This window comes from Babylonia areolata, chromosome 21 (assembly GCF_041734735.1).
Source record: "Babylonia areolata isolate BAREFJ2019XMU chromosome 21, ASM4173473v1, whole genome shotgun sequence".
Lineage (NCBI taxonomy): Eukaryota > Metazoa > Mollusca > Gastropoda > Neogastropoda > Buccinidae > Babylonia > Babylonia areolata.
Genome location: NC_134896.1, coordinates 10441276 through 10460965, shown reverse-complemented (window position 1 = coordinate 10460965; position 19690 = coordinate 10441276). Strand labels below are relative to the sequence as shown.

Genomic DNA, 19690 nt, shown 5'->3' with positions numbered 1-19690 from the left:
TGTGTTCAACACTAGCAATGAGTTGTGTGTTGACAGTAGCAATGAGTTGTGTGTTGACAGTAGCAATGAGTTGTGTGTTGACAGTAACAGTGACAGTGATCGTTTCTTCATGGACTAAATGCTGTGAGTTGTGTGTTGACAGTAACATTGAGTTGTGTGTTGACAGTAACAGTGACAGTGACCGTTTCTTCATGGACTAAATGCTGTGAGTTGTGTGTTGACAGTAACATTGAGTTGTGTGTTGACAGTAACAGTGACAGTGACCGTTTCTTCATGGCGCTCTACCGGAAGCTGTTGGATCCTGGGTTGAGGTCGTCGGCCAAACAGCCTCAGTTCCTCAACCTCCTCTACAGGAGCATCAAGGCTGACGTGGTGGAGAAACGAGTGGTGGTGTGTGTCAACTGTGAAATTACTTTTATTTGTATTGAATCGTGTTTGTTTAATTCCATTATAAGTGGTGCATAGTGTTTTGTATTTGTATTTGTATTTCTTTTTATCACAACAGATTTCTCTGTGTGAAATTCGGGCTGCTCTCCCCAGGGAGAGCGCGTCGCTATATTACAGCGCCACCCTTTTTTTTTTATTTTGTCCTGCGTGCAGTTTTATTTGTTTTTCCGATCGAAGTGGATTTTTCTACAGAATTTTGCCAGGGACAACCCTTTTGTTGCCATGGGTTCTTTTACGTGCGCTAAGTGCATGCTGCATACGGGACCTCGGTTTATCGTCTCATCCGAATGACTAGCGTCCAGACCACCACTCAAGGTCTAGAAGAGGGGGAGAAAATATCGGCGGCTGAGCCGTGATTCGAACCAGCGCGTTCAGATTCTCTCGCTTCCTAGGCGGACGCGTTACCTCTAGGCCATCACTCCACAAGGCTGTGTCTGTGTGGTGGTATGTGTCAGCTAGGAAATGACTTTTGTCGACATTGAATTATGTTTGTTTCATTATGTCGTAAATGTTGTGTAATGCCTGTGTGGTGGTATATGTCAGCAATGAAAACTTTTGTTGGCAGTGAGTGCAATGTTGTTATCAGAAACAAACCATACGTAGTACAGATACACAACAGCGATAGGCATTGGACATCATACAATATCTTCACAGTTGTTAAAATCATAAATGAATAATAACAGTCTTCTTTAAAAAGCAAACAAACAAAAAAGCGATAATTAATTGTAAGAGACAGGGAGATTAATTTCTTTCGCACCTCCTCCCTGCCCCCCACCCCCCAACCTTTCCTTCCTCCCATTTCAAAATCATTTGTATTTCTTCTAATCTTTCTTATAATCATTATTGTCTTTTTATTTATGTTCATAGATTGTTTGTTTTTTTGCGTTTTTTTTTAAAAAATTATTATTTTGTTTTATTATTTTTTTCTTTGTTTATTTATATTATTGTTGTTGGTTTTTTGTTTTTTTTGTTTTTTGGTTTTTTTTCCTCAAGGCCTGACTAAGCGCGTTGGGTTACGCTGCTGGTCAGGCATTTGCTTGGCAGATGTGGTGTAGCGTATATGGATTTGTCCGAACGCAGTGACGCCTCCTTGAGCTACTGATACTGGTACTAATTCTTGTATTTCTTCTTTTTTTTTCCCCCAAGGCGTTTTTGAAACGGCTGTTGCAAGCAGGCTCCCTCCTTGGGCCCAACTTCCTGTGTGGAGCCCTCATCATCATCTCAGAGGTAACCATGGGTTTTATGTTTTGACTTTGAGTGTCTGTTTCCTTCATTATTTTCAGTGTCTCAGGAATCCCTTTTGAGGGCAGGTGAGGGGTAGGGGGGCCATGGGTGTTATATTTTGACTTTGAGCGCGTGTTTCCTTCATTATTTTCAATGTCTCGTGAATCCCTTTCGAGGGCAGCTGAGGGGTGGGGTGGGGGGGGTGGGGTGGGGGGTGCGGGAGGGCACTGGTATGAACTGGGAGTGATCATTTCAGAAAGCAAAGTACTGATTTACCACAGAAAAAAACAAAAGCGAAAAAACACACCTCTTTTTTGCACCTTTTCTTCTTTGTGTGTGTGTTTGTGTATGTGAGTGTGTGTACTTTGTGAGAATGTGCGAGTGTGTGTGTGTGTGTGTGTGTGTGTGTGAATTATCATCTGCCTTTGTTCTGCAGAAGATTCTGTTGACTTGTGCATGAGAGCATTCTCTAAGGCCTCACACACGCAGCCTTTTTATATGTACACTTTGTACCCAGAGAAAGTGTATATCCATTACACCCATTGATTCCCTTGGACAGATTGCAGTGGACTTGCTCAGTTTCGTTTTCGTTGAAATGAAAAAAAGTTGTTGTTTTTGTCCTTTTTATTAATTATCCCATTATCCTGTTTCATTTTAGGCTAATATTTTTATACGTTTTTATATGGTTGGCTCTCATATTTTCACTCGGTGGTTTCAGCTTGTCAGCTTTAGCCTCTGCGTTGCTCACTGGTGTTTTCAAGGGGACTGAGCGTGTTTTTGATGACATTGTGTGACGGGTGCAATAGCCGATGGTTAAAGCATTGGACTGTCAATCTGAGGGTCCCGGGTTCGAATCACGGTGACGGCGCCTGGTGGGTAAAGGGTGGAGATTTTTACGATCTCCCAGGTCAACATATGTGCAGACCTGCTAGTGCCTGAACCCCCTTCGTGTGTATATGCAAGCAGAAGATCAAATACGCACATTAAAGATCCTGTAATCCATGTCAGCGTTCGGTGGGTTATGGAAACAAGAACATACCCAGCATGCACACCCCCGAAAACGGAGTATGGCTGCCTACATGGCGGGGTAAAAACGGTCATACACGTAAAAGCCCACTCATGTGCATATGAGTGAACGCAGAAGAAGTGTATGAAGTATGGCTTTGGCAGTACACTCAGCTGTTGTAAGGCTGGTCCTTAGAAACTGCAGTGCAGCTGCACTTAGTAATGGGGTACATAATTGGATTGTTGTGATGTTCGAGTTGGGTTTTTTTTGTTTTTTTTTCCAGCTTCTGAAAGAGAAGCCACACCTCCTGAGGATCAAGCAAGTTGGCAAGGTAAGTGCCTCAGAAATACACAAATAAACAAAAAAACAAAAATCCAATATGTTATGTTTGCTGTATCCTCTGTAGGGATGGCGAGGGCCTTTCAGTGAAGATAGCATGCCTACCTTCTGGAAATTCTGTGCTTTCTATTTTCTGTCGCTCTCTTCGTTTTTAGGTTTTTCGTTTTCTTTCTGTTATCTCTTCTTTTATTTTCTGCCTTACTGGTCCGTTCATCTTTTCTTTTTCTTGAAAGCCTTTTGAATTGTTGTCTATTTTCTGAACTTGGTGATAAGGCATTATTACTATGTTGTATTCTTTTTACGTGTGAGGTAACCGTTCGTAATTTTTTTATTTCTATGCTTGCTCTTATAATTGTGTGTCTTTTGTGTGATATGTGTGTGTTCAAGTTACTTTTTTTTTTATCCTCTGGTGAAAAATTAATCGTCAGAGGCATGTCTTAGGTTTTCACTGCATGAATATGACTGTACTAATTTTTCATTTCCATGTGTGTTTTTTGTTTTTGTTTTCTACATTTATCAGGTTGTAGCTTATCAGTATTGACGGAATTTTCAGCCCTGATATGGTTGTACGAGGTCAGGTGTGTGGTTTGAGAAACAATGATGAATAAATAATTGATTGCTGTAATGTTGGAATCAGGGTGGAGGTTTTTCCTGTCTCTCAGTTCAACATATGTTCAGACAGGCAAGTGTCCTAATCCCCATCATGTTTGTACACTTGCTTAAGTATTAAAAACACATAAATATCCTGTACTCCATGTCCATGTTCTGATGGGTTATGGGAACATGAACGTACCAAGTATGTTTCCACCAAGAGGATTATTTTATTTTATTTTTTTTTATTCATTTTCAGTTGTTTTTTTCCCTTTTTTAATTAAAAAAATTTTTTTAAGATGTGGATTGGCAAGGAGAGAAAGGGAAAGGTGTCATTTGATTTTAACTCACTCAGTACGGCCAGTCCTCTCTTCTCCTCTACACGGACCCCTCGGATGTCCAGTGGGTGTCTGAATGACCCAACCTTTAGCTTCTGTCGTCAGAATTGTGGTATTCTTTGTCAACATTCACGTCTTCAGTATAAGAGCGTTCCGCTTGCAATATTTTGATGATGGTAATTGGGGTGAAACGCTGTTAACGTCGTCTCTTTCGCTGTTCGTATGGAGAGAGTTAAGCTTTTTTCTTTTCTTTTTGTTTACTGTTTCATTTTGCTGAGGGTTTATTTTTTACCTTCAGGTTTTCTTCTTTTCACCCACTGTGAGAGTGAAGTGAGAGGTGCCATAGCAGAATCGGTTTTTAATGAAGTGTTTTACTTCAGATTCAGTGTTCACCAGTGATCAAAGTTTGAGGCCCCCCTTCACAGGGTGTTTTGTCCTTGACAAAGCCTTCATTTTGCTCCAGTTCTCCTCACTCCAACCTCATGTGAATGGCCACCTGAATTTGGCTGGGGAAGGGTAAAGGTTGGAGAAGGTTAAAATGGTGGAAGGAGAAGATCAGGCCCCGCCTTCCTCTGCCGAGCCTTCCTAGACACAGTGGACATGAAATTCAGTGACCTGATTGGCCATGAAAGGCTATGGGGACCCTCAACGTTAATCCTCTTTCACTTTTTACCAGAGTGCAGTAGGAGCAGACCTGGCTCTGGAGGACGACGACGAGGAGAGGTTTGTGGACCTGCCCCTGCCCCCTGAGTTTGAGGAATCGAACCCTGCAGGCCATGAGGAGGCACAGAGCCAGGAGGCACAGAGCATGGAGGAGGAGGAGGAGGTGAAGACAGCGGAAGACAGCAGCAGCAAGCCCCAGGGAGGCACGTCAGCGAAGGGGTCCTGGCTTCATCGGCAGAATCTGACAGGTTGGCGTTCCGTTAATTGTGTGTGGGGGAGGGTGTGTGTGTGTGTGTTTCAGTTTAACGTCTATTCACTATAAGTGTTTTTAGACGGAAAGGAGTAAAGTAGTGTATAAAGGAAAGGGAATGCATGTGATTATTAGTGAAAAAAAAAAAAAAGTTCATGTTATGTATCAGAGGAAAAGTATATCATAAGAAAAGAAAAAGTCTAAAGAGGTTGTGGTGTGTATTGAATGAGTTGTCATGGGAAGGAGAATATGTATATGCATATCAACAAGTATTAACCTACAACAATGTAAATATAAATAACAGTGTGTGTGTGTGTGCATGTTTGTGTGTTTGAGTATGTCTTTGTGTGTGTATGTCTGCATACATTATGCCATTTATGTGATGTTTTCTTCAATCCTAAATGGCCCCCGGCCAGAGAGGAAGGCTCAGTTGGAAAGATGTGGGCCACATGATGAAGGTCTTGTCCACCTCACATGTGTAAGGACTGAAATTTCTGCAACAGGGCCCACATTCATGACCCATCTGGCCTTCCATATTCAAAGGAGAAGAAGTAAAGCACCAGTGTATATGAATTAAAAAGACAGTGTGGTAAATGTGAAGACTAGAGGGAAGTCAGATGACTGTAAAAATGTAGTTGGTTTATTTTTACTTGTCCTTTATATTCATTACACCATTATCCTGTTCCATTTTACTTTTTAGGCTAGTGTTATTATACATTGTCCTTTTTATTCATTACACCATTTCCTGTTCCATTTTACTTTTTAGGCTAGTGTTATTATACATTGTCCTTTTTATTCATTACACCATTATCCTGTTCCATTTTACTTTTTAGGCTAGTGTTATTATACATTGTCCTTTTTATTCATTACACTAATTCCTGTTCCATTTTACTTTTTAGGATAGTGTTATTATACATTGTCCTTTTTATTCATTATCCCATTATCCTGTTCCATTTTAGGCTGGTGTTATTATACATTTATTATATGGTAGGCTCTGAAGACCCTTAACACTGCGCCAGGTTTATTTCTTAATGAGGCATCTGCTCGTTTTTATATATTTTTTAAAAGCAGGTGTGGAGTGGGACGTACTGTCCCATTTTGTTTGCCGTCTCACTGATATAACTTCCTGAAAAGTGATTGTTTCCGTCACATTTTCATGTCAGTTCTGTTTTGGTTTTTGGCTTTCAGAGCAGCGTGGTTACGATTGTTACCAACGCAACCCTCTGCACAGCCACGCACAGAACGAATGTCTGTGGGAGCTGCAGGTCCTGACACGCCATTTCCACCCGTCCGTCAGCCTGTTTGCTCAGAAGATTCTCAAGGTACGTATAACTGACTACAACGGTGGTGGTTTTGTGAGTCCAGTTTCATTGCCAGTTTCTTGGAGGTGTCGGAGAATGCAGACTGATCCATACAGGCTGCATCACATCTGCTGTTAAAAATTTTTTTAAACCAAATTTTTAAGGTAGCAGATGCCTGACCTTAGCATAAACCTCAACATGCTGATCAGACCTTGTGAGTCCAGAGAAAAGATCGCTGACATGGATTACAGGATCTTTAACGTGCGTATTTGATCTTTTGCTTGCATATACAAATGAAGGGGGTTCAGGCACTAGCAGGTCTGCACATTTGTTGACCTGGGAGATCGTAAAAATCTCCACCCTTTACCCACCAGGTGCCGTCACCGTGATTCGAACCCGGGACCCTCAGATTGACAGTCCAACGCTTTAACCACTCGGCTGTTGCGCCCGTCTGTAGAACGAGTTAATGTTCTATACAAACCTGGGGTAGATTCTCATTGCCCTGGCCAATGCGTTAGGTTCATGTGAAAGTCCGGCACCTGCTCCTTTGTTGTTGTTTTTCCATAGCAGATGCGGTGTTGCGTACCTGGATCAGCCTGCAAGCTGTAATACCTCCTTGAAACTGAAACTGAAACTTGTGTTCAGAACTGCATGTGTCGTGTTCACTTGTTGGTGCCAGTCGTCTTCTGCTTTTGTCCGTTTCTGTTTTAGCCGCACCTTTTTTTTCTTTTTTTTTTTGCATCTGTACTCTGTTTTCTGTTCTCGGAACAATTTGGAACATATTTTTGATTCCCAGTTGTTGTTTTTTTTTCACCTTCCATTTTGTAAACTTAGATATATTTATTATCCCCTCTTCCGACACGCCCAACCTTTTTTTTTTCCTTTCTTTTTTTTTTTTTCCAGTGAGGAAGAATAAATGTCAGTGTAATGGTTATATTGCAACTGTTTATAAAAATAAAAAAAAGCATGGCTTGTGTTTGTATGAGAGAGAAGAATAGAAGATGTGTTAGTGTGTGTGTGTATGCACACATATTGATTCTTTGATTAATAGGAATAGTTATATAGTACCTGTCCTCAGTCAGACACCAAGTTCTAAGTGCTAGACAAACAGGGAGTCATTTGCACAACAGGCTGCCTACCTGGACAGAGCCAAGTGAGAGCTGGCTTTAGGTTCTCATCAGTTATAATCTGTGTCATTCAGTCAGGTTTCAGTCATGTGTGCACGTAAGCGCACATGCACACACACACACACACATACATGCGCACGCACGCACACACACACACACACACACACACACACATACACGCACACATACACACACACACACACACACACACACATACACGCGCGCGCGCACACACACACACACACACACACACACACACACACACACACACACACACACACACACACACACACACACACACACACACACACACAACACACTCATACACACTACAGTGCATTCTACTAAGAAATACTGCCAGGGATAACCTTGTCTTGGATTCTTCCACGTGCGTCAGTTGCATGCAACACACAGGACCACAGTTTATCATCTCATCCAAATGACTGTGTGTGTGAGAGTGTGTATGTGCATGCAGATATGTGCACGAGTGTTAAGTTCTGAGTGTGTGTGTATGCATCCAACTGTGCGGACAAGTGGTAGTGGTGGTTGTGTCTCATGCTGTCTGAATCTGACTGTTTTCAGGGGGAGGCAATACAGTACACCAGCGACCCTCTCCAGGACTTCACCCTCATCCGCTTCCTGGACAGATTTGTCTACAAAAACCCCAAGAAGAAAGACGCAGGTGAGTGAAAAGTGCAGTATAGTAGGCTATGTTTATAATTATATTCAAATAATGTTTCTTAATTCTTTCTGTTTTTACATTAAGAATACTAGTTATTACCTGCAGTGTGTGGATGTATGTATGAAATGATGTATGTGATATTTTTTACATTTGTATCTTCGTAATATTTGTAGGGGCTGTTGTTGGCTTTTACAGTTATGGTCCCCATGTTGTTTACTTGTTTATGTTGTGATAATGCACCTGACCAAATTTCTCCAGTTGGAGATAATAAAGTTATTCTTATCTTCTTATCTTATCTAATAATAATAATGGTATTTATATAGCGCTGGATCTCATGCAGAGACAAATCAAAGCGCTTTCGCACCAGTCATTCACACGCATGCATAACTCTAAAACTGTAGAAACTAAAGACAAGGAAGGGCAGGCAAGGGAGGCTATTTTGGGAAGAGGTGGGTTTTAAGGCCAGACTTGAAAGAGCTGAGTGTGGAGACTTGACGAAGCGAAAAAGGAAGTTCATTCCAATCGCAAGGTCCAGAAACAGAGAAAGAACGGCGGCCAACAGTCAAGTGTTTGAATCTGGGTATGCGTAAACAGAGTTGTAAACTGTCCTGTGCTTTTTTCAGGAGGGATACAAAAAAGAGAATACTTTAATATCTCCAGTGAGAGAAATTACTTTGTTGTGTGAATCACCTAAAACAATGCACAGAAATCAGCCATTCAGGATTATACACGTAAAGGACATAAAATGCTTTGATGTAAACTGGAAGTAAACCACACAGTAATCACAGAGGATAGGAATAGATATACTTTGATAAACGGATATATAACAGCAGGCCATTCAACAGCTTATTAAGTAAGGTGTCATATTATGCAAATATGTACACTAGCATATACATTTTGTGAGTCACATCATTAATTATTGCAGCTAAGATAGGTTTGAAAGGGTTTCCAGGAGAATATCTCTAGAACAGGGAATAAAGAATACAGTTTTGCTTCTCTACACAATCGATACTACTTCAGCCTTTTATTTTTTTAATGTTTCTTTAAAACAGTATATCCCATATAATCTGCTATAGGACATTTTCAACAGCATCTATATTATAACCCACATCAATATACATGTGCACTTACGAATGTGATTTTGACCAAGTGTGAAGGCCATGCTGCACATTCATTCTCTCCCCTCTCTATACATGTCTTTCATTTTATGACATTTTGATGTATCTACTTACCAGTTTTGTTTAGTTTGTTTGAGATTATTTTATTTCAATTTATGCTAGTACTTTACACAAACCTAGGGTGGGCTTTCAAGGCCTGGTTATCCTGTTGAGTTTATGTGCTTCTTTTCTTTTTAATTTTTTTTTTTTTTTAAGCAGATGTGATGTAGCATAGATCAGTATTCGCACTTTGACACCTTGAAACTGAAACTGGCCAACGATTGTTTAATTTTTCTTGTTGGAAGAGGTTTTCTGTGTAATTTATTTCATGCAGCCAAGACAATTTGGTTAAACTTAAGCAATGTTGCAAAGATGAGCAGCGTATCCAGAGGTTTAATACCAGAAAAATACTATCATCATTTATGTTGTGTTTCATACAGTTTGTGTTCTGTTTCTGATAGTTATGTTATTTTAAATTGTTTATGTTTAATTTTGGTGTAAAATACTATTGCTGTTATATGATATCCTCCATGCCTCCAGAAGGGGTGAAAGGATGAAATAGTCTTGATTCTTGTGCATGTGCCGACAGTGGAGGGGAGGAGTGAGACGGTAGGGACAGCCTCAGGGAAGAGACAGCAGACAGGGGAGACCACTGTGGCGGTCAACTCGGCAGAGTTCCTGCAGGGTGGGGAGGAAGCGGTACCAGAGCACGAACGCTACCTGTACAGGTAAAATGACGATCAGGGTAACAAAGAGATCATGCATCAACAGGTAACTGATCAGCTAAGAAAAACAGAGGAAAAAATCAAGCGTGAAAAAACATAGCCGTTTCACTACACATACTTTGAAGTGACCTACTAGTGCAGATTCCGGCAGGGAGTCCGATTCCTGTCCTGTGCAAAGTACTATCCGCCTATGTGGAGAAAACGAATGTAGCTACAGCCGATAACCATCCCGGGAGTAGGTTACCTCCCCTGTTTGGATGCACAGATGCAAGAATAGAAGGGGAGGGTGGAGGGGATGGGGCCGGGGGGGGCGGGGGGGGGTGATATACCAAGGGAGGTCACAAGCCACAGCTGCTTTCGGTTTTTCTGCATGAGCAGGTTAGTATTTGGACAGGACAGGACAGGAATCAGACAGGCTCTGGACCAGTGAGTCATGGTACACGTGTCAGATTAGATGTAAATTTCCTTTCATGTGCTGTTACCTTTCCTAGATAGATATCTAGGGGGCCAGAATTGTTCAGAGAAAAAATATACTGAAATTATGCAACAGCTGCACCATATGATCATACAAAATTTGATGAAATTTGAACATCAGTATCAGGATATCTACCAGTCTGTTTTGTCAGTGTTTGTCAACACATTTGTTGCGATACATGCTATATAAGTATCCATCATTATTATCACAATCATTATTATTAATATTAGTATTGCTATCATCCACTTTGGCTTTGTGTTTGGTGTGGAAAAACTTCAGTCTGGTTTGGAAAAGGTCTGAAGAATGCATGGAATTTTGTTGAATCAGTGCAGACGATTTTTTTTTTTTTTTTAGTGCAAAGCAAACTTTGATCTGCCGTGATAGTTTATGCACCCCAGCACTTGTGATGTTGGTGAGGAAATGACCACCAGTCATGCGTGTTGTGTGGGACAGGTACTTCAGCCAGAGGGCGGAGGAGAAGAGGAAGAAAGAGGAGGAGGAGGAAGGCAGCGATGCTGGCAGCATCAGCGACACAGAGTTTGACGATTTCCTGGGTGAGTTGACGGTTTGGGATTTTCACCCTCCATCTATCTCCTGGGTTCGAATCCTGCCCTTGCCCCTTCTCCCAAGTTTGACTGGAGAATCAAATTGAGCGTCTCGTCATCCGGATGGGACAATAAACCGAGGTCCCGTGTGCAGCACTCACTTCGCACACTGAAAAAGAACCCATGGCAACGAATGTGTTGTCCTCTGGAAAAGTTCTGTAGAAGAAATCCACTCTGATTGGTGCACGAGGCCTGATTTAGCATGTTGCAGGTTTTGCTGCTGGTCAGGCATCTGCAGCAGCAGTTGTGGTGTGGCATATATGGATTTGTCTGAACACAGTGACGCCTCCTTCAGAGACTGAAACTATCTCCTATTTTCCCCAGCTCACTGTAGAACTCCCCTCCCATCCTTCCTTTGTGTCTATATGTTTTAAGTGGGGAAAAAAATCAAATGTCGGATTTGATACTTTAAAAAAGATTTCTACAATCCCAAGAGTGTGTGATGGGGTTTATAGATGATAGAAATCCAATGTGAAAATTGACACTTTTAACAAGATGTCTACAGTCGTCAGTATTAGTGATGGGGCTTTTAAATGACAGAAATCCAATGTGAAAATTGACACTTTTAACAAGATGTCTACAATCATCAGTATGTGTGACATGGCATGAAGCAAAAATTCCTTCCTTTGTTGAGTGAGTTGTGTAGTGGTGATTTTACCGTTTCTTTGGATGATATTTTGTTTTCGTTTTTATTCGTTTTGTTGTTTTTGATGTAGTTATTGTGGGGAGGTTGTTAGGTGTTTGTTTCGTTTTGTTTTTAAAGTGTCATTGTTCACAACTTCTGAAAAAAATTGATAAATACAGCACAGCACAGCATAATACAATACAATACAGTGCAATGCAGTGCAATACAATACAACACAACACAGTACAAAACAATACAACACAGTGTGTTGACCAGTGGCTGTGTGTGTTGGCAGACAAACACCAACACAACACAACACAACACAACACAACACAACACAACACAACACACAACACAACACAACACAACACAACACAACACAGTGTGGTTACGGGTGGCTGTGTGTTGGCAGACAAACACCAGCACAACACAACACAACACAGTACAACACAGTACAACACAGTACAACACAACACAACACAACACAACACAACACAACACAACACAACACAGTGTGTTGACCAGTGGCTGTGTGTGTTGGCAGACAAACACCAACACAACACAACACAACACAACACAACACAACACAGCACAACACAACACAACACAACACAACACAACACAACACAGTGTGGTGACGGGTGGCTGTGTGTTGGCAGACAAACACCAACACAACACAACACAACACAACACAACACAACACAACACAGTGTGGTGACGGGTGGCTGTGTGTTGGCAGACAAACACCAACACAACATAACACAACACAACACAACACAGCACAACACAACACAACACAACACAACACAACACAACACAGTGTGGTGACCAGTGGCTGTGTGTTGGCAGACAAACACCAACACAACATAACACAACACAACACAACACAGCACAACACAACACAACACAACACAGTGTGGTGACGGGTGGCTGTGTGGTGGCAGACAAACACCAACACAACATAACACAACACAACACAACACAACACAGTGTGGTGACCAGTGGCTGTGTGTTGGCAGACAAACACCAACACAACATAACACAACACAACACAACACAGCACAACACAACACAACACAACACAGTGTGGTGACGGGTGGCTGTGTGTTGGCAGACAAACACCAACACAACATAACACAACACAACACAACACAACACAACACAACACAACACAACACAGTGTGGTGACCAGTGGCTGTGTGTGTTGGCAGACAAACACCAACAAAACACAACACAACACAACACAACACAACACAACACAGTGTGGTTACGGGTGGCTGTGTGTTGGCAGACAAACACCAACACAACATAACACAACACAACACAACACAGCACAACACAACACAACACAACACAGTGTGGTTACGGGTGGCTGTGTGTTGGCAGACCAACACAACATAACACAACACAACACAACACAACACAACACAGTGTGGTGACGGGTGGCTGTGTGTGTTGGCAGACAAACACCAACACAACATAACACAACACAACACAACACAACACAACACAACACAGTGTGGTTACGGGTGGCTGTGTGTTGGCAGACAAACACGAGCGGCAGCTGGATCATGATGACCTGGGGGACCTGGACTTTGGCCTGGACTTTGCTGGGTAGGTGTCTTCTGCGTTGTGGCTGTTCTCTGGTCACTGGGATGTTGGGGGGTGTTTGTGTGGGGAGGCTGCGGGGTGGGAGGGGTTGTTTATGTTTGTGTGTGTCTTGTGGGTGTGGGGTGGCTGGGTGGCGGTTGTGTTTGTATGTCATAACGTGTGTGTTTGTGTGAGTGTGTGTTTGTGTGTGTTGTGTGTGTGAGTGTTTTTTGTATGTGTGTGTGTGCGTGTGTGCGTGCACACTCATTTCTGTGATGTGTGTGTGTGTGTGTGTGAGTGCATGCTTGCATGCATGCATGCTCATGTTTGTATGTTAAGATTGTATGTTTGCATTTGTGAGTGTGCGTGCGTTGTGAATAGTTCATTAAAAGGTTTTGGGTGTACAAAGTAATAGCTGTAAAGGGCGTTTCAGAGTCCTTTCAGTATGAATTGCGCCTTCAGTCAAGTAGTCTCTTTGGTAAATTCACATATATATTATACACAAAGAAACACACATACATGGCTTTTAGACCTTTGGAGAAAAAAAAATCCACTTCATCTGCATGTGTTATTTCAACTGATTTTTCTTCAGGAACATACGTGGGGAAAAGAAAGGCAAGAGAGGCAAAGCAGCCAAGGCTGACAGCAGCGATGATGAAGAGATGGGTGAAGAGGACGACGACGACGATGATGATGATGGTGATGATGTCGGTGGTCTCTCTGATGAGGAATTTGATTTTGGAGACGATGAAGACGATGAACTGGCTGCAGAGTTCCGACGGGAGATGGAGGCTCTGGGTGATGTGGAGGACGGGGAAGAAGGGGGTGATGAGGAGGATGAGCTTTCTGGTGGTGAGTTTCATGAGGGTGCAGGTGTATGGGTGGCACAGATCAGTAGTGCCACACGCACACACACACACACACACAATTACATTGGTAAATATATATGGCCACTTATACACACACATGTGCACACATATCACATGTTGGAAAGAGTCTAGTCTGTGTAACATCTTGGAGAATTAGACCACCCTCAAAAACATATTTGTACACACACATGCAGGTACACATGAGTGAACACACTCATGCATATTTTTGCCAATGAGGTTACAGAAAATTCCAACAATTTCTGTGAAGCCATGAATTGAATATACCACCTAGCAGGCTCCCACTTTTCTGCAGATCCATGGATTTCCACTGAAAGTAAAAATGAGGTTCAGCTAAAAGAAAAAGAAAAAAAAATAAACAGAAAAAAAAATGAAGGAAAAAAAGTGTCAATTGGATCCTGGAAGCGCTGGTTGAGTGTGCTAGCAGACGACGCTGACGTCACAAAATCTCTGTGAGGTGATCAGTGGTGTGATGGCCATGTACCTGGTTTGTAAGGTACTCTAGCAAAGTCTAGAATGATGTTAACTCATTCTACTCCAGGTACGAGTTAACTCATACCATGATTACTTCCCCTGTGGACCAGGCACAAGTATTCTCGTACCAACACACTATTCTGATTTCGTTCATTCTTGCTTGGTACAGTTGGCATTCTAAACTGAACTATTTACAGATTCTAGAAGCATGAAAACGAAGCTTTGTTTGAACGATTAAATCAACAATTTTCCATCTGTTTTCGCTGCTTAAGTGAACCACCCATTTTTTTCTGCAGTGGTCTCATATAGTGCTGCTCCTGGGGAGTTGTTGCAGGCATGTAGCTGTGGGGTAGAATGAGTTAAACGAGCAGCGCTCTCTTCATGCATGATGCTCTGTATGATCTGTTTCAGATGAACTCAAACAGATGATGGGCGGCCGCAAACGATCCGCTCAAGATGAACCAGGTGCCAAGAAACCGAAGAAAAAGTAAGACCCTGAGTGCCCATTCTTCTGTTGTGTTTTCAGTTTCAGTCCCTTGAGAAGGCATCACTGCGTTTGGGCAAATCCTGTTCACTACATCACATTTGTAAATATTTCTTTTAGATTTATTAAAGTGATCCCATGTGCAGCACACACACGTGGTGCACTGAAAAAGAACCCATGGCAACAAAAGTGTCATATTAATCATGCAGTACAGATTTATGTCCACACACACGCAGCCTTTTTATATGTACACTTTGTACCCTGAGAAAGTGTATATTCAGTACACCTATTGATTCCCTCGGACAGATTGCAGTGGACTTGTTCAGTTTCGTTTTCGTCAAAATGAAAAAAAATTGTTGTTTTTGTCCTTTTTATTAATTATCCCATTATCCTGTTTCATTTTAGGCTAATATTTTTATACGTTTTTATATGGTTGGCTCTCATATTTTCACTCGGTGGTTTCAGCTTGTCAGCTTTAGCCTCTGCGTTGCTCACTGGTGTTTTCAAGGGGACTGAGCGTGTTTTTGATGACGTTGTGTACGTTTTGTGTATGAAATATGGCTTTGGCAGTACACTCAGCTGTTGTACAGATTTATGTCCACACTTTTGTCAAAACAGTTTCCTTTGTTTTTAATCAAGTATATTAGCACAAAATCATTAAGTGTGGTATACTAACAGTTTCCCCTTCACTCAGCCTTACTTTCAATTCCCTTTTAGTCATGCAGAACCAACACTTTTATTTCATTTGAAAAAAAATACCTAGATTTTTTTTTTTCTAGCATTATCTTTATTGCAAAGCCAACACTTTGTGTGTGAACTGTGCCTACCTTAAGGTTTTCGATTTGATTTGATTTTATATGGATAATTATAGTGAACCTATCCTCGGTCAGAGACCAAGCACTTACTGTCTTAGTGCTTTACAAACTTGGGGTCATTTGCACGACAGGCTGCCTGCCTGGGCAGAGCCGACTGCAGGCTGCCATTGGGTGCTCATCATATGTTTTCTGTGCCATTCAATCAGATTTCAGACACACACACATTCACACTCGGACAGACATGTAACATTTTACATATATGACTGTTTTGTTTATTCACCCTGCCATGTAGGCAGCCATACTCCGCTTTCGGGGGTGTCCATGCTGGGTATGTTCCTGTTTCCATGACCCACCGAACACTGACATGGATGACAGTGTCTCTAACTCGTGTATTTGATCTTTTGCATGCGTATGCACATGAAGGGGGGTTCAGGCACTAGCAGTTCTGCACATATGTTTACCTGGGAGATGGGGAAAAACTACACATCATTTGCTGACTGTTCCTTGTAGGAGCCGGAAGAGCGGGCTGGCCAGCATGTTTGCCTCTGCTGATGACTTTGCTGACGTGCTGGAGAGCAACGCGGACACGGGTCTCACCTTGGCCGGCACTGGAGATGCCGTGCTTGTCAACGACAAAACCAGTGAGTTGTGGATAGCATGGTGTGCGAGATAGCGTAGTGTACGAGACAGCTTTGTGAACCAGACAGCATACTGTACTAGACGGCACATTAGTGTACCAGTTAGCATTGTGAACTAGACAGCATACTGTACTAGACGGCACATTAGTGTACCAGTTAGCATTGTGAACTAGACAGCATGCTGTACTAGTTGGCACATTAGTGTACCAGTTAGTGTTGTGAACTAGACAGCATACTGTACTAGTTGACACAGTAGTGTACCAGTTAGCATTGTGAACTAGACAGCATACTGTACTAGTTGACACATTAGTGTACCAGTTAGCGTTGTGAACTAGACAGCATACTGTACTAGTTGGCACATTAGTGTACCAGTTAGTGTTGTGAACTAGACAGCATACTGTACTAGTTGGCACATTAGTGTACCAGTTAGCATTGTGAACTAGACAGCATACTGTACTAGACAGCGCATTAGTGTACCAGTTAGCATTGTGAACTAGACAGCATACTGTACTAGTTGGCACATTTGTGTACCAGTTAGCACTGTGAACTAGACAGCATACTGTACTAGTTGACACATTAGTGTACCAGTTAGCATTGTGAACTAGACAGCATACTGTACTAGTTGGCACATTAGTGTACCAGTTAGCACTGTGAACTAGACAGCATACTGTACTAGTTGACACAGTAGTGTACCAGTTAGCATTGTGAACTAGACAGCATACTGTACTAGATGACACATTAGTGTACCAGTTAGTGTTGTGAACTAGACAGCATACTGTACTAGTTGGCACATTAATGTACCGGTTAGCATTGTGAACTAGACAGCATACTGTACTAGACAGCGCATTAGTGTACCAGCTGGCGTTGTGAACTAGACAGCAGTGTACTTAACAGTACAGTGAACTAGGATGTAGTATAATAAGAAAAGAAAGTGGTTAGCTGTGTGTTAGAGAATCATGTACTTTAAGATTAGTAGTGGTTTTTCTCCTGCCATAACATGAGAGAATCGTTATGAAAACTGTCATACACAGAGAGAGAACAGTTATGAAAACTGTCATACACAGAGAGAGAACAGTTATGAAAACTGTCATACACAGAGAGAGAACAGTTATGAAAACTGTCAAACACAGAGAGAGAATCGTTTTGAAAACTGTCATACACAGAGAGAGAGAACAGTTATGAAAACTGTCAAACACAGAGAGAGAATCGTTTTGAAAACTGTCAAACACAGAGAGAGAGAACAGTTATGAAAACTGTCAAACACAGAGAGAGAGAACAGTTATGAAAACTGTCAAACACAGAGAGAGAATCGTTTTGAAAACTGTCATACACACAGAAAGAGAACATTTATGAAAACTGTCAAACACACAGAGAGAACAGTTATGATCATAAACAGAGAAAGAACAGTTATGAAAACTGTTAAACACAGAGAGAGAATCGTTTTGAAAACTGTCAAACACAGAGAGAGAATCGTTTTGAAAACTGTCAAACACAGAGAGAGAGAGAATAGTTATGAAAACTGTCAAACACAGAGAGAGAACAGTTATGAAAACTGTCATACACAGAGAGAGAACAGTTATGAAAACTGTCATACACAGAGAGAGAACAGTTATGAAAACTGTCATACACAGAGAGAGAACAGTTATGAAAACTGTCAAACACAGAGAGAGAACAGTTATGAAAACTGTCAAACACAGAGAGAGAATCGTTATGAAAACTGTCAGTGACTCACTGTGTTCTCCTTCCCTTTCACTTTCAGGTGCCAAGCAGATTGCCTGGGAGATGAAACGAGGTCGTCAGTCTGGAGGCTCCAGGAACTGGAAAGACAAAAAGCATCGAGGTGGAAAATTTGCCAAAGGAAATAAGAGGAACAAGAAGAAAATGTGAAGTGAGAGAGAGAGAGGGGGGGGGGGGGGGCAGGGACAGATAGAAACAGAGAGTGAGACAGTGAGAGACAGAGAGAGATAGTGACATACAGAAAAAGACACACACACACACACACACACACACACACACACACACACAGAGTAATAGTGAAAATGAGAAAAATTGAATCTGTGAAACAAACGATTGAGAGAGAGAGAGTAATGTTGGTCTTCTTTTGTTGACAGAATGATGTCCACATGTGTTTGACTATAAAAAGAAAAAAAGAGGAAAGATGATTTGTTTGTGATATCATCATGGGTTATTTTGTCTAATTTGCACAATGCTATGCTGGTATTGTTGACATTAAATGTCTGTCATAAAAAAATTATAGTTCTCTGTGTGTATGTGTGTGACAGAGTGTGTATGTGTGTGTGGGTGGGTGTGTCTGTGTGAGACTGTATGTGTGTGTGTGTGTGTGTGAGCATGTGTTTGTGTGTATGCAAGTGTTTGGGCATGTGTGTGTATGTCCTCCTTCTCTCACTTTTCAGACACACAGCCAAACATTCAACCTCAGCCGTGGGAGCTTATCACTTTCCACAATCTATATACATGAGTGTATGTTTCCTGTGTCATTTGTACAGAAGTCAGAAACACATTATGTAACTCGACATAATAACCATCCATTCCATTGCATCGCATTTTTGTGTTATCTACACCCACAAGGAGACAACTTCCACTTATCTTGAAATGAATAAATAAATAGACAAATGAATAAATTTTGTAACAAGAATGAAACCAACAACAACAAACCAAAAATATGTGTCATAACCATGTCACATTTCATCAGAAATGCTGAAGCAAAAAATCCATGGAACTTTCTTGTGCGCTAGGAGGCACTGTGGCAGAACCAGTGTTCGCCAGTGACCAGGGTTCGAAGCTGTGTTTTTGTATGATGTTGTGTTGTCGACGGGCGCAATAGCCGAGTGGTTAAAGCGTTGGACTTTAAATCTGAGGGACCTGGGTTCGAATCACGGTGACGGCGCCTGGTGGGTAAAGGGTGGAGATTTTTACGATCTCCCAGGTCAACATATGTGTAGACCTGCTAGTGCCTGAACCCCCTTCGTGTGTAAACGCATGCAGAAGACCAAATACGCACGTTAAAGATCCTGTAATCCATGTCAGCGATCGGTGGGTTATGGAAACAAGAACATACCCAGCATGCACACCCCCGAAAACATAGTATGGCTGCCTACATGGCGGGGTAAAAACGGTCATGCACGTGAAAGCCCACTCGTGTACATGCGAGTGAACGTGGGAGTTGCAGCCCACGAACGCAGAAGAAGAAGAAGTAGTATGATGTTGTGGCCTAGGGGAGGAGGGG

At 41.8% G+C, this 19690-nt stretch overlaps 1 protein-coding gene across 1 annotated transcript in view; it reads left to right on the top strand.

The window, feature by feature from the left end:
• The window catches only part of LOC143295810 (CCAAT/enhancer-binding protein zeta-like), a 44811-nt gene extending 26125 nt beyond the window's left edge, over positions 1–18686 (top strand). Inside the window, exons 16-28 of the mRNA XM_076607442.1 lie at positions 249–390; positions 1594–1674; positions 2961–3008; positions 4622–4856; positions 6047–6180; positions 7869–7968; positions 9715–9853; positions 10779–10879; positions 13103–13169; positions 13738–13997; positions 14918–14993; positions 16316–16446; positions 18203–18686. Of these exons, the coding sequence (XP_076463557.1) occupies positions 249–390; positions 1594–1674; positions 2961–3008; positions 4622–4856; positions 6047–6180; positions 7869–7968; positions 9715–9853; positions 10779–10879; positions 13103–13169; positions 13738–13997; positions 14918–14993; positions 16316–16446; positions 18203–18330 (1642 nt within the window). The 3' untranslated portion in view covers positions 18331–18686. The remainder of the gene's footprint in view (positions 1–248; positions 391–1593; positions 1675–2960; positions 3009–4621; positions 4857–6046; positions 6181–7868; positions 7969–9714; positions 9854–10778; positions 10880–13102; positions 13170–13737; positions 13998–14917; positions 14994–16315; positions 16447–18202) is intronic.
• The last annotated feature ends 1004 nt before the right edge of the window (positions 18687–19690 follow it).